Raw genomic sequence first — 15,008 nt, forward strand, 5'->3', positions numbered from 1 at the left:
CAACAGCAGAGGAATGTGAGCAACTCCCTTTGGAGCTGATCCAAAGAATTCCTTGTGCTGCTGATCCCCACCTGCTGCAGCAGGAGCTACTGCAGTTATGGCTCTTCCGTTCTAGACACCTCCTCCCATAGCTTTCATCACTGTTGTTATAACTTAGGCTACAACCTTGCATATCCTGCATGATGCATCCACTTGTCCCTACAGCAGCTTTGAGAAATGGAGTCTGGAAAATGTATGTTTGCACAAATGGGTAGAGAGCACAGATCAGCTTAATCTACATCTGTTCCAGGAAAGCCTTCAGAACTGGCAGCTTAAAAAGACAAAAACAAGGGCTGAGTTTCATCTCCAAGGATGTCTCAGTGCTGTCAGCCCAAGTCTCCAGACACCCAACTCAAGAGCCTGAAAGGGGTCGAACAAGTTTCCTTCTAATACTGTAATGTGTTTAAGTGCCTGGAAAAACACAGAGAGTCAGGGGAGGAAGTGAAGACACTTGCTTCATTTAGTATCTGGTCCTTTGAGCAACTGAGCCCTGCTCATTTCCCAGTAAATTTGGAGGGTGTTTATCCCCCTTTACCATTTCCAAAACCAGATGGGAAAAAGTCTGGGAGTCCTTTTCCATCTCTGCTTTCTACCTTTTGGTACTCAGACAACCAAGCAACAAGCCTGCTGATCAGAAGAACACTTGTTCAACACATGGGCATCTTGTGGGCATCAGCCAAGCCTTACACTTCAATTATCTGGGGTTATTTACCTGGTTCCTCTTCTCCCCCCACCAGGATTTACGATGGCAGACAACCCACGCTGGCTGTCACAGACCCCCAGATCATCAAATCTGTGCTGGTTAAAGATTGTTACACCACCTTCACCAACCGCAGGGTAAGAGCGCAAGTGCTGTGATCGACCACAGAGTCCAAAAAAGTGCAGGAGGAGACAGGCATGCCACGCATGCTTTGGGAACCATTGGCTGCACTATAGGGATTGCTAAACACAACCACTGCACGTCACTGTTCCCCTGCCTTACAGCCTGAACTACACACAGGGGCTGGCAGAGGGAGCAGACCAAGTCTGTTCTCACACCTATTATATATTTATGTATATATGGATGGATTTGGGTTTGTGGGAGCGTGCAGGAATCTGTAAGGGTGCACACATGCCGCCAGCTGGGATGCAGGGATGGGACATGGTGGGTACACACAGACATGCAGGTGTTGGACTTGTACAGAGGCTGGGAATGGCACCTCACAGCTGGTTTAGTGTAGGAAAGGGGTTTCTTTATGGATGTGTGCCTTGAGAGAGGCTGTTTGTCAGGCCACAGCCTGCTGCCAGCAGCAATGCCACTGGAAGAGCCTGGGCAGGGGCTTGAATGCTGCATTGCCACCCCTGCAAGGAGGCTGCTCTCTTTTCTGGGGTTAACTCCTCCTGTTTTCCCCTGCAGCGCACGGACCTGGCCGGGGTACTGACCAACGCCATCTCATTAGCTGAAGATGACCATTGGAAAAAGCTCCGTACTGTGCTCTCTCCAACCTTCACCAGTGGGAAACTAAAGGAGGTAAACCAGAGGGGCAGGTACAGACTAAATCAGAGTCAGTAAGCAGTGTTTTCAGGCTGAGATTATCACAGGGGTCTGATTTCTTTAGTCAGAGCCTGGCAACTGAGCTGGCCTGTTTGACTAATACCTAACTGCAACCAGAAAACTCTTAAAAGAAAGCCTGAGCAGAGAGATTTTATTTGTAAATATTCATGACACTCCCTGTAGTCTCCATGAGCCTGTGTAAAGGAGTAAAATGTATTGTCCTGAAGTGACCATGCCTGGTTTGTGTTACAGATGTTCCCTATAATGAAGCACTATGGGGAAGCTTTGGTGAAGAATGTTCAAAAGCAAGTGAAAGAGAACAGCTCAATATCTGTAAAGGAGTAAGTAGCTGCTAAGAGCAGCAGGCAGAGCAAACCTTGTTAAAAGTGCTGTGGTTCATTGGCTACCAGCAATGCAGATCTTGCCCTGGGTCAGCCAGGGCTCTGAAAGGAGGAATGGGACTTACTGAAAGCCTGACTGGAAATTTAAAAGGGGAAAATTTAATTCGGATGTTAGGAAACTTCCCAGAGGTAGATAGGAAGGAAAATGCTCCAGAACAGCTTTGTGAATTCAGAGATCCAAGATGTCCCATCCCAAGCTTGGAACAGGGGGGCTGTGCTGGGTGGAACTGGACCACTCCCAGGGTTTGTTGGAGGCAAGATGGGCTGCCACTCCTCCTCAAGGTGTTAAATGCTAAATTCCACATGGTGTCCTTCCAGCAACCCATTACATGTTGTTGTAAAATCCTTGGAAAAGCTGTCTGACTTCAAAACCTGTGCAGTCTTGAAACAAAAGCTCTCTAAAAATCTATCCCCTTCTCTAGAAGTGCTGTTCAGTGCCACATAGCCAATTTTGTCTTCAAACCTAAGGCAGGAGGTCTTCTGAGACTTTATATTTGAATGTCACATAGACATGAGGAAAAAAATATATTAATTCAGTCCAAATATTTAACCACAGTCTATGTTTTTCTACTTTCCATCAGCATCTTTGGGAGCTACAGCATGGATGTGGTCACCAGCACTTCCTTTGGTGTGAACATTGACTCCATGAACAACCCCAAGGACCCCTTTGTCAGAGAGATGAAGAAACTGGTCAAGTTTGACTTTTTTAACCCAGTCTTCATCTTGTCATGTAAGTGACTCCAGGTTTTGCTTGGATAACTTCCCTTGCTAGGAATGAATTGCTGTCCCTTGTCTCATCAGTTCCTCATTGTGAGCTTCATGCTGAAATCCTGGGGATGAGATGGGTAAAAGCTTCCTCCACCTTTGGCATCCCCAGTGCAAGAAACTTATGAACCACCCAGAAATATCCAGTTAAGTGCTGGGAAATTATTTAAAGGTTGAAAAGCAAGTGAGGCTTGAGGAAAGCACTGCTATCTGAAATGCATTTTCTGGAAGTGAGTGCTTAGTGGGGACTGTAATTAGATGCAATTTCCTCCAGTGCAATAGCTTAGCAGCAATGGACCTTAAATTAAAGATACCTTGCTTAAACCCAGGGAAAGTTTGGATCTGTCCACAGAGGAGGTTCTGGTGCTGTAGATTTCAGGAATCTATAGAGAATATCAAGATCCAGTTTCTATGAGGAAGGAAAAGCCTTGAAAGGGACTTGAAATTGTTTGCACGGTCACAGCAAGGCAGTGAACAGCTCAGCCTGGCAAAGAACTCAGAATTTTCAGTATTTCTCTTGTGAGCCACATGCCTGTTGTGTCCAGAAGTAGCATGTCCTTAGAAAACAGAGCCTTAGAAATTGAAGGTGGAATATGCCTTGGTCTTCTCTTAAAAGAATTATTATACCCAGCTTGGTTGTGCCCATGACACAAAAACTATTCCAAGGGAATGAAACAGAGGGGGAAAAAAGGCAAAGTCTGTGCTTTTCTCATCTAAATAAATTAATAAAGGAAATAAATTCCCAGTAGCATCCACAGCTATCAGGAGGGATTTATTTAAAGAGTGCAATTTAATTTTATATTTGTTTTTTAGTTGCCTTCCCATTCCTTATTCCTGTCATGGCCAAGATGAACGTAAACATCTTCCCCAGTGATGCTGTAGATTTTTTCATGAGAACCCTTGCCAAAATTAAGCAGGATCGTGAAAAGGAGGCTCACAAGGTGAGTAGGAATTTGAGAGCAATTGTGGCAGAAAGTACACTGAAGTGAGATATAATTAGGGTGATGATATCAAAGGTGAAGCCAAAGTACAATGACTCAACAAAACCCTGAGCCTACTCAAGCGTAAACATTTCATTTTAATACTGTCAGAAAAGCCTCACCTGACCCGTCCTGGCAGAGAATCAGGGGGACTTTGTACATCCGTGATCTGAAGCTAAATCCAGATAAAGGCTCAGCAGAATTGGACTAACCTCAGTCTGCAGCACTTGTAATGAGAGAGTGAGAGACTCCCTGAAGAAGATTAGGCAGAGGATGAGCAAGTGCAGAGTAAGCAGCACACGAGTAGCAAAATTACCTTTAGGGTTGTGCCTTCCCCTCTTGCTTTTCAAAATCTTCAGCTTGCTTCCTGACAAAATTCTGCCTTTTAGAGTTTGGATCCCTTTACCCAAATTCATTCAAGACACTGCTCTCCCACCCAGTGGCTTAATGGACAGTACAGACAGGTTTCCAAAATAAAAAGCAAGTGTTACATTTTTCAATAAGGAAGTTGTGTGCATTTTGGGGATGCTCTCAGTCTAAAACTTGTGCTTAGGCTGTGAAATCTGCTTATCTAAGCCCTCCAAGGAAGCTGTCACCAAAGAGACTCTCCTGCTTTCCCTCCCAGGGCAGGGTAGATTTCCTGCAGCTGATGATCGAATCCCAGCGCTCAGCCAGCCAAGGCAACAACGAAGCAAATCACTCACATAAAGGTAACAGCAGCCAAATCCTCATCGTGGGCACGGGGCTGTGGGAGTGATGAGAATGTGGGGAGGTGTTTATGTCACCATCATCTTCACTAACCAGCTCCAGATGGAGCTCTGTCTCCTGGTGCCAGCCCTAGGTACTAAGATCCCAGGAGCAGGACTGCCATGTCAGTTACTTATGCCCAGGAAATCACCTGCCTCCTCTATCAAATGGATTTTCCCAGGCAGGTAGAGCAGTTATTAAAGTGTTATCAGAAAACAACTGCAACAAACCTGCCTCAACACCACCTGCTGCTGCCTGCTCCTTGCTGAGACCATCAGCCAACACTGCTTTTCTCATCTCCCCACAGCCCTGACCGACACAGAGGTCCTGGCCCAGGCATTCATCTTCATCTTTGCTGGGTATGAACCCACCAGCAACACTCTAGGTTTCCTGGCCTATGAGCTGGCCATGCACCCTGATGTGCAGGAAAAGGTGCTGCAGGAGATCGACACAGTCCTGCCCAACAAGGTAAGGAGGACCCTGAGTGATGGGGAGGACTCTGACCCTGCAGGCCTCCTGGTTCAGTCAGGGAAATGGGACATCTTTAGCTCCTAAACACCATGGATTTTCCAAGAGATCTGGCAGACACACACTCAGACAACTCAGCCCTGCAGTGGTTTTCTTTTGGCAGCTGGAACCTTCCAGCCACCCCAACTGCCGTTTGCCACACTCTGCAGAAGAGGGCGTGAATTTCCAAGCATTTTCATGACTCATGAAACCAATTGCTCAATTTCTACCTTGCATTTTGTTCTTCAGTGAGTCTGAGTCAAATTTGGGGCAGTGGGGGTTGAGGATACTATTGTTCCTACAGTCATTTTAGGACAATCCTGTTTTGATGCCAACATACCTGGTCACCTTCCTTGTGTTGTCCTGCAGGCTCCTCTCACGTACGAAGCAATTATGAAATTGGAATATCTTGACATGACAGTGAACGAAACCCTCAGGGTCTATCCCCTCGGGGGGCGGATTGAGAGAACCTGCAAGAAAGATGTGGAGATAAATGGAGTGACCATTCCCAAAGGAGTCGTGGTTACAATCCCACCCTACATCCTGCACCGCGACCCTGAGTACTGGCCCAACCCAGATGAGTTCAGGCCAGAAAGGTACCAAAAGCTTAATGAAAGGGAAGAAATATCACACTGCTTTTTCCTCAGTAATTAAGCATTAATCTCTGATTAGCTTCCTAATGGTGTTCTTCCTATATTTTTACAAACAATACAGATGAGAAATTGCAGGCTCGTGGGAATGTCATTTTAAAAGGAAATCGAGCTTTGTGCTTAAAGCAGGGTTTCAAACAACATAATCTTCTTGGGAGAATAGCACTGATACTCACAGCATCTTGTACCCAGTTTTTAAGCTTCCTGAGAGTGGGTAAATTTGGAGGTTTTGTAACTGCTGGCCATCCTCTGTATAACCCTTCTTGTTGAACCTGTTCCTTACAAACAAGCTTCTACTAAATATGCCAGACTCAATCCTTCCAGAATTGCTTTCCCTCCTTGTTTTCAAGGATAACCTTCCCTAGCTGGTTATTTTTGTAATTGATATCTACTTCTCATTCCCAGAGTAACTGAAGCCATAGGCTGCTCCTAACCAAAACAACTTCTGGTTCTTCTCTCTCTAAATACCACAGACAGGAAATATCTGTCTCTGTGGGGCAGGACATTGCCTGGATTTTCACCTTACTTCCCACTTCCACTAATCTGGATGGAGAGAATTAAAATTAAACCCTCAAGTGGGACCCCATCCTGTCTCTGACAAGGGCTTGGTCACAGAACTCAATTTCAGGGGTAGCCTGAGACACTTTAGGAAAAACCCAAACCAGGGCAGGGCAGCAGTGAGAGATCCCAGGATAAATAAGATGTGTAGGTTTTGTGGTTTTGCTGCCTTCATTTCTTTTCCCCAACCGTCCTCCAGGTTCCGTAAGGAGAACAAGGAGTCCATAGACCCATACACATACCTGCCCTTTGGGGCTGGGCCCAGGAACTGCATTGGGATGAGGTTTGCTCTCCTGATTCTGAAAGTAGCCATTGTCTCCCTGCTGCAGCATTTCACCTTCCAGACCTGCAAAGAGACTCAGGTGAGGGGCATGTGGAGAGAGCCAGGTTCCAACACCAGACATTTCACACTTCCAGGCGCTGCAATCCAGCTGTGCCTGAACCTCTCACCCCTGTGTGTTTAACTTATCCATCCCCACCTGTGCTTTCCCTCTCATTGTTGCAGATCCCAATCAAGCTGAGTTCAGTGGGGCTCCTAACACCAGAGAAGCCGATTATTCTGAAATTTGTGCCCCGGACCAGCACCGAGCCTGCCAAGAACTGAAATCCAGCCACAGCCCCCAACACACAGGGACTGCCATGCTAACAAAGGGATCACACATCACAGGAAATCTCTCCTACACATACAGACACAGAAGAGCAGCACCAGTTAATTCTGGAAGCAATTCCTACATATTTACTAATAAACATAACTGTCAGAAAAGTGACATGTTTCACTGGGCAGTGACAATACACAGTCCCCTTAATTTTGATTGCAAAACAAGAAATAAATCCAAATGAGAATCTGATCATCGACTTCTAAAGGGACTTCTCCATCTGGAGGGAAGGAATTACTGCCACATCCAAGAAGCACAAGGTGAGATGGAAATTCAAACTGCCAGACCTCACTGGGCAGGGACGGGTGCTGTTTTTCTGGGTGTATTGATGCTTGAAATTTCATGTATTCTGATTGAGATGACTGGTGTGGACTACACATCCTAGTTACCAACCCTCTCCTGTGCCATGTGTTAATTAAACTAAAGTGTGTACAAATACTGTCATTAAAAATGTTTGAGAGCTGCTCTGTGTTGTGCATAGTGGCTGATCACTTCCTATTTAAAACCCATATTCAGCCTCAACCCTTGAAATCATCCATGTACATTGCTTTCCACTTAATTTAATGAATCTGATCCTTCATTTAACACCATCAAACCCTCCCATTTGTATAGTATTTTGCAAACACTCCGGCTCCCACCTCTTGCTTTGATTAAGAGGGTGCCTTCAGTTCAGCCCTGCCCAACCCTTTCCCATGCTGGAGTGACAGAGGATGGATTAGAGAGAGCAGCAGCTCCCAGGAGGAGAGGACAGCCCTGCAGGAGGGCCAATACTCCTGGAGGAATGGTCTGCACACAGCCTGGAGCTGAGCCTTTCCTCCCAGATCCATGGATGGGGTTTAGTCATTGCTTGTGGTGGGGTTTTAGGTGCTTTGATCTGCTCCTGTCATCAACAGAATGCTCTTACCCAATGGCTCATGCCATCCCTGGCCATTTAAACAGGGAATATCCAAAAGCAGGTGGGAGTTTCTCCCAGATCTGAGTTTCCCACCCCTGTTCATCCCAGTAAATTGTGCTGGTCTTGACATCTACCAACCAAAACAGACAGTAGTGGAATGGGAAAGGTTTCTACAGGAGCTGTGGGATTCACATTCTCTGAACCTGAGAGAAGCAGAGAAAAGAACGATTAAAACAATTCCCATTTCATTTGCTGCTGCTGTGTTGTGCCAAAGTAAAATGCAAGGTGGAGATTGTTTACCCACAGTGATGTGTTTTGTTTCCTTGGCCTATCAGGGCCAAGCGTGTGTCCAGACTGTCAGGGGACAGTCACGAGAGTTTGTTCAGTTGAGTTCTTGTTCAGTTCCAGTTTTAATGTAGTGTAATATAGTGCAATATAGTATAGAATAATATAGTATAATAAAGTAATTAATTAGCTTTCTGATATCATGGAGTCTTCCTCATCTTTCTTCCTGCCAAGTGGGCAAAATTTCACTGATAAAGAGCTGCAAATCAAATCAAGTCATCCTGTAACTTTCTCCTGGCACCCTTTATTCCAAGGCATTATTTACTGGATCATGGTCTGTAATTTTCTCCTGTGGCAATGTATTTTTCTCTTTAGTCTAGCAGAAAACTGCAACATGACCCAAATGCTGGCATCCCACATAGCACTAATATATTCAACAATTCAGGTCCATTTTTTACCAGTGAATATTCAACAGTTTGGGAGTGGACAGGCAACAGCACAGTGAATTCCTCATCCCTGGAAATCCCCAAATCAAAGCTGTCCATTTTTCTGGAAGATACAGCGACATTCACCAGGCTCTAATTCAAGAGTAAGCAGCTTGTGCTGTCCCAAAAGGCAGATAAAACAATTATAGTGCTCCCTTCTGATTCATCATCTGTGATAGACTGTTTGGGTTGTGCTGTGTACACAGCAAGGCTCGGAGGAGTGCTGCCAATGAGGCCCTGCCTCAGTTTAATCTGTTGCCCATCTCTCACCAGGAGTTAGAAACCATCCCTGGAAGAGCTGGGCCTGTCTGACTGGCTGTGATGCTGCAGTGGCTCTGATGAGGCAGAGGGCAAAGCGTGGACAAATCAGTTTAAAAAAGGCATTTTTCTGTAGAAAATCAGTGCCAGGCAAAACTAACTCAGGTTCAAAGAAAGAGAAAGAAAGGAGGAACTATCATGAAAGCAGCACATCACTTACGTGCCAGAGAGCTGCTTTGAAGTGATTAAAAATCATTTTGGCACCTGATGAGCAAACCCAGGTGCCTTTGCCAGAAGCACAAAGGGTTAATCCAGCCACACCCCAACCCTGGCAGTCCCTTCCCTGCACGGGGCTCTCCAGGAATGAAGTCATTAAGTGCAACTGTACAGATCATTCTTCCAAATGTGAAAAATGTGACTAATTTTCCGGCTTCAGCCAATTATGACCTGCCAGGACTATCATAACAGCCCATAAATAATCTGTAACAAAATCATGGTAATGAGTCTTCTAGAAGAAAATGAGATCCTCTGTGTCTTAACTCTATAAAAATACTCTGCTTTTAAGGGCTGCCTCCATCATTCCCAGCACTTCCCATTGCTTTGCTGGTCACCCATCAGAAGTGACTTGGCCAGGAGTCTGCTGGTCCTGAGCATCCATCAGATTTCACTGGTTTGGCTGTTTCCACTTTAAATCAGGCATAGCACTGTTTAACTCACCCCTTGAACCGTTTTTGCTGACAAAACATTTATTTTATCTGGACTCCTTGCTGATTCATAAAAGCAAAGAATCTTTATGGTTGGAAAAGGCCTCTAAGATCATCAAATCCAGCCATTAACTCACCACCACACTCACCACTGAATCATACAAACCATGTCCCCAGGTGCCACAAACATTTTCTTTGAACACTTCCAGGGATGGAGATTCCCTCACTGCCCTGGGCAGCCTGTTCCAGTGCTTGAGCACTGTTTCTACACACCCTTGGCAGGCCTGGGACATGGAATTGTCCCAGAATAGCTGGGTCTCATCAGAGGAAAGAAAACATTGTAAGGTAGAAATCAATTGTGGGGACTCTTTTGTTTCTCTTCCCCACTTAAGTCCTCCCAAAGCCCAAGTGAGAAGGAAAAAAGAACGAAGGAAATTGTTGTTTCCTCATCATTTTAAATCACAGAGTTTTCTCAAAGGCTTTACAACCTTGTGTCAGAGAAGTTATTTTCACATCACTGCAGTGTAACTGACTCACACCCAGGGAAACACCAGCATCGCTCAGGAACTCCTGTAAATATGCAGAAATATATTCCCCTTAACACAGGAAGGACCTTTTCACAGGAGGTTTGTACCCCATGGGATGAGAACTGTTACTGCATCAGTCCTGGTGAAAGACAAAAGGTGGTTTTAAGTGGGGAGATTTGTTTTCTGTTTTCCAGTTAACTACAGCAGAGTCACCCTCACTCCTAACTTGCTTAAATGATGCAATGCTTCCAGTTGATTGCAATGACCAAATGGATGTTATGAAAAACAGGTTTCCTGCTTACAGTGAGGGAAAGTTTCATGTGCTTCACACAGTTATGAGATATTTCAGTTATGAGATATTTCAACACCAGGCTGAGCCCTGACAGAGAGAAGAATGGTCTGACTATTAGCAAACTAAGTGTCCCTGAAGTATTGAAGTCTTTTGCAATTCTCCTGTGCCTTTAAAGTGAAGAATGAAACATTTCCAGGCATATTTCACCTGAAAGGAAGAACAGGCAGCATGGCTCCTTTTACCTCTGCAGAGGCACAGTTTCTCTGGCACCAGGAGCCTGCAAGTCAAGGGACACAAGTGGAAAAGGCAGCACAAGCAGGGTTGGGATTGATCCCATTCCCTTCTTCCTCTCTCCATCTCCCTGGTAGAAGTAACAAGCCAGCTTAGGGAATTACCAGATAGATTGGGAACACGGAAAACCTGTGGCTGAATTTATGCAACGACATCACTTTTCTGTGCTGTAATGGAGAGAATTAGACATATTGAATTGCTCACCACACAGATATGGAATTTTGAAAGCCCTTACTATTGCACAAATGTTGACAGGATATTTTATTTACTGCATCATTAAAGGTTAAAGAGACTCATTCTCTGGAGGATTCATTTTTTCAACTCTTAATATCAATTAAAGCTAATTTCGGCTCTAACAAATGATTAACATAAAATATGGAAAAAGCTCTAACTGAGCATTTCTGTTCATTACTCCAATTCTCTTGTATTGCTGGGGCACTTTATAGGTACTGATGCAGCTTTGTATCATCCATGACACAGATGATGTTCCCCTCCAAGGGTTTTTTTGTTTTGTTTTGTTCATGAAAATGTTGCAAATATGCTCAAAATACCCTTAATGATTTGGAACAAAATTCTTATTTAACCATTTCATGGCTGATGATCAGGGATGTTCTCCATGGGGTCCCCTACATGGCTGGGTACAATGTCTGGATACAAATGCCCCTTGTTCCAAGGCCTGCAGCCTCCATATCCTTCAGATATATAACAAATAAGCCCACTCTGAGGTGCTTGTGCAGCCACAAGTTTGCAAATGGAGTGGGGAAGACACTATAACTGTTCAAGGGAAAATGAAAAACCTTGCCTGCCACTTATGAACTGAAGCCAGTCCAGCACAGCTGGATGCATTTACCCATCTTCACTTGACAAAATACTGAGTCCATCCACACAGCACAGAGAGCCCAGGAAAATAAGCTACAATTCATCTGCTGGGCTGTGTGAGAGGTTTGTGCAGCCCAGCTGAGAGGGCACAGGTGCCACACCACAGCTCCCCCATCCTAGGGCTGTCCAGCTGGTTTTGCTTTGAAATTGGAGGTAGTAAAAACAGAAAAGACTTTTGGAAAATAGAGCACAAACCCCCAGCATGGCCAGCACAGTCTTGCACTGATTTGCCGCAAGCTTGTCTAACCTTTTCAGGATTTGTCTACTTGTATCCTAATTTTAGGCTATTTATTGTTAACAAGCACTAATCTGGGATCAATCAGCATCCAAAGGTCACAGCAGAAGGCAGAGGGAAGGCAGGGAGTGGTACAGATGCTCTGAGGAAGGTCAGCTGCTGCCACTCAGGCTGCTCTCGGGGGTAACCACACATCAATCACCCCACCAGCAGCCTGAGCCACATCCAGGGCAGTCAGCAAATGCCTGGAGCTCCCAGTGATTGTAACAAGCTCCAGTGGAAATCTGCAGGATGTACAAGTGGGAAAAATGCATTTGGAGATGCTCCTTGCCAAGAAAGGGAGTGTTTCCCATGCTGGCTCCTGCGCCCAGGGCAGCTCTGGCCCAGGGCTCTGCACTGAGCTCCAGGTGTCTCAGCCAGGCCTCTGAACTGACCACTCTTATTTTTCCTCAACTTTTCAAGACTGCAAGTGTCTTTCTCCTTCCCCCTCCTGCATTTTCATGTTTAGCTTTCAGTGACTGGAATTCATTTGGCTGGGAGGAAGTGAAACTGCTCTCCTTAGTGGAAGAGCCGCCTAATAAAGTTTTAATGGAAGATATCATTTCTAATCTTTACATTACATTAAAAGCCAGTCGGGAAGTGAAAGCCCAGGAGGGTTAGGAGTGTTGGAAACACTCAGCAAGACAGCCTTATCTTCAGGGAGTTCACAGAATAAGTGTTGCCCTAAGGAACAGAATTTGCAGCAAGCAGAGAGCCGGGGCTGTTACAGACTTAGCAGCCACATGTTGATAAATGTAGATAAATTTATATTTGTGTGCATAACCACACACCCAAAGGGCAGAAGGATATCTTAGCCTTTGGACAGACTCCCCAAATCCAGCTGAGATATCTACCTGGGAGTGCCTGAGGTGATAGGCTTGGAGCCCAGGCCATGGCATGGAGCATTTTCCTGCCCTGCACCACCAAGGTGCTCATTTAAACACCAAAAGCACTGCCATCTTCAGGGGTTTTTTTTTGTGACTTACATCAAATTGGTCAGTTTGGGCTCTTCAACAACCCACAACCTGAATTTAAGAAACCTTCCCACCACCAGTTCCTTGCTGTGCTGAACATCCACACAACACCAGTAGGAGCAGTTACAGAAATGTGGTTCCAGGAGCAATAGCAGAACTGAGCAGTTCTCAGGCTCACTGTGGAGGGACTGAAACATTCAAGCACATATCAGAAAGACAATTAAAATGGGGCAAAAGAATACCATGCATTTTTGAAACACTGGCCTTCTAGTTTAAAAATTTTAAAATTTTTTTTAGTTGCAAATTTTGGTTGGCTGAGAGGAGCCATGTTCAGTGATCAATGTTCCTTCTCCCAGGTAACAGGTGGTAGGTCAAGAGAAAACAGCATCAAGTTGCTCCAGAAGAGGTTTAGATTGGATATTAGTGAAAATGTCTTCATGGATAGGCTTGTCAAGCATTGCATCAGGCTGCCCAGGGAAGTGGTGGATTCACCATCCCTGGAAATGTTGAAAACCTCTGTAGATGTGGCACTTGGGGACACACTTCAGTGTGGGTTTGACCTTAGAGGTCTTTTCCAACCAAATCAATTTGTGATTCCATAACCACCACCAAGAGTAAAACACATTCAAGAGCCGTTTAAAACTTGCAAAAGCCAAATTTCAGAAAATGCCAGGGTATAAATCTTCTCAGGGACCCAGCAGGCCCCAAGGTGGCAGCAATGAAGTTTCTGCAACAAGAGCTGAGAGCTTCCAAAGCCAGGAAGGACCTGCCAGGGTGTCCAAGCAGCAGCTGCCCCAGGGAAGTGCTCAGACCCTCAGCTGGGCTGACCCTGCTCTAAGGACAGCGAGAACAATGAGAAATTAAATTGCACTGTCACAAACCCCAGCACACAACAGCTTCTGGCACTGCTTTGGTTTGTTTATTACAAAGCCACGTTGGCTTTGTGTTGGGTTTTCTGCCTTCTCTCTGCTTGCTGGCAGCATCTCCAGAGGAGATCTTTGGAATTTTGCTAAAAGTTTCAGATATTGGTTTTCTTTGCAGCACCTGCTCCTTTGTAAGGAGTTAGAAGCTCCCTGCAGGCTCCCTCCCTAAACACACACCACAGCTGCACAGCTCATTATTTGCCACATTTATTATATAATCACCAAAACGTTGGAGATTTAAACCTTCTTGTCTCTTGCCCATGTCTGAACTGGCTCCCAGGTGGGTTTGAGCAGCAGCAGCTGGCCCTGCTGGGCTGCTCTGCCCCAGGAGAACATTGCTGCTCTCCAAATCACCCCTGGAGCCACAAGGAAGGAAAACAAACCCATGGATCAGCCTCTCCTCACTGCTCCTGCTCACAGCTGAAAGAGCAATGCAGGCAAGAACCAGGCAAGTGGCCCTCAGTTGGACACACACCTGAGTGTGATCCACATGTGCTTCCATCCCAGCCTGATCCCCAAAGCCCTGAGCTTTCCCTGACAAAAATCTGCTAAAATAATCCACCTGAGTATTCAAGTTTCACCTGTAATTTCATTTCAAATCAATTTTTTTTTTTTTTTAGGGGTTGCTGGACTTCAACCAAAATTGCTTTCAGAGATCTGGGAAATGTGAGAGGGGCTGTTTTCCATGGAAAACTTCACCTCACTGCAGCCCTGAGTGCAGCCACCACCTCAGGCCCAGGGCTGAGCCCTGGGGAGGGTGTGGAATCTGGACTGCACATCACAGACCTGTTAGCCTGGCCTGCCAGGTGAGAACCCCAAAATATTCAAGTTTGATGGCTCCCACCAAAAATCAGTAAATAAAAAAATTCTGGGTTTGGGATAAGCAGGATCTGGGGATTTATTTTTTATCATTCAGATGGTTTCTCAATGAAAGTTTTGTGGAATAGAGTGGGTACAACTGATGCTGAGATGCTGGGAAGAGGGAGCAGCAGCTGAGCCAGGAGAAAGGATCTGAAGCTTCAAACACACCACAGGCAGTGGGTGGGCTTTTTGAATAAGGAGAAAATTCATTAACTCTGTGTCAAAGATCACACAGAATTTAATGAAAATCTTAAGTAAAAGATGCCAAGTGTTTCTGAGGAGGCCTCCTGGATCTTTCCTTGAAGATCTGCAAAGAAATGTGAAGGAAATGCTCCACTTTCAGTACCATGCTGTGAAATTAAATGTTATCCTGCTACACATTCTTTTTTTATAGCCCACTTTCTATTTTTATTCCTCTTCTGCTGTGGAAGTGTTTGCTAATAATATATGATAGGATGCTTTGTCATGAAAAAAACCTTGTATCATTTATCTGTTCCCGAAAAAAGAAATTCTCAGTACAAAT

At 45.2% G+C, this 15,008-nt stretch overlaps 1 protein-coding gene across 1 annotated transcript in view; it reads left to right on the plus strand.

Moving 5' to 3' along the window:
* LOC102042286 (cytochrome P450 3A9-like) overlaps positions 1-7,221 on the plus strand; it is a 42,541-nt gene extending 35,320 nt beyond the window's left edge. Inside the window, exons 4-13 of the mRNA XM_005420346.2 lie at positions 777-876; positions 1,436-1,549; positions 1,826-1,914; positions 2,556-2,704; positions 3,553-3,680; positions 4,345-4,429; positions 4,774-4,934; positions 5,343-5,569; positions 6,381-6,543; positions 6,687-7,221. Of these exons, the coding sequence (XP_005420403.2) occupies positions 777-876; positions 1,436-1,549; positions 1,826-1,914; positions 2,556-2,704; positions 3,553-3,680; positions 4,345-4,429; positions 4,774-4,934; positions 5,343-5,569; positions 6,381-6,543; positions 6,687-6,785 (1,315 nt within the window). The 3' untranslated portion in view covers positions 6,786-7,221. The remainder of the gene's footprint in view (positions 1-776; positions 877-1,435; positions 1,550-1,825; positions 1,915-2,555; positions 2,705-3,552; positions 3,681-4,344; positions 4,430-4,773; positions 4,935-5,342; positions 5,570-6,380; positions 6,544-6,686) is intronic.
* The last annotated feature ends 7,787 nt before the right edge of the window (positions 7,222-15,008 follow it).

This window comes from Geospiza fortis, unplaced genomic scaffold, assembly GCF_000277835.1.
Source record: "Geospiza fortis unplaced genomic scaffold, GeoFor_1.0 scaffold237, whole genome shotgun sequence".
Lineage (NCBI taxonomy): Eukaryota > Metazoa > Chordata > Aves > Passeriformes > Thraupidae > Geospiza > Geospiza fortis.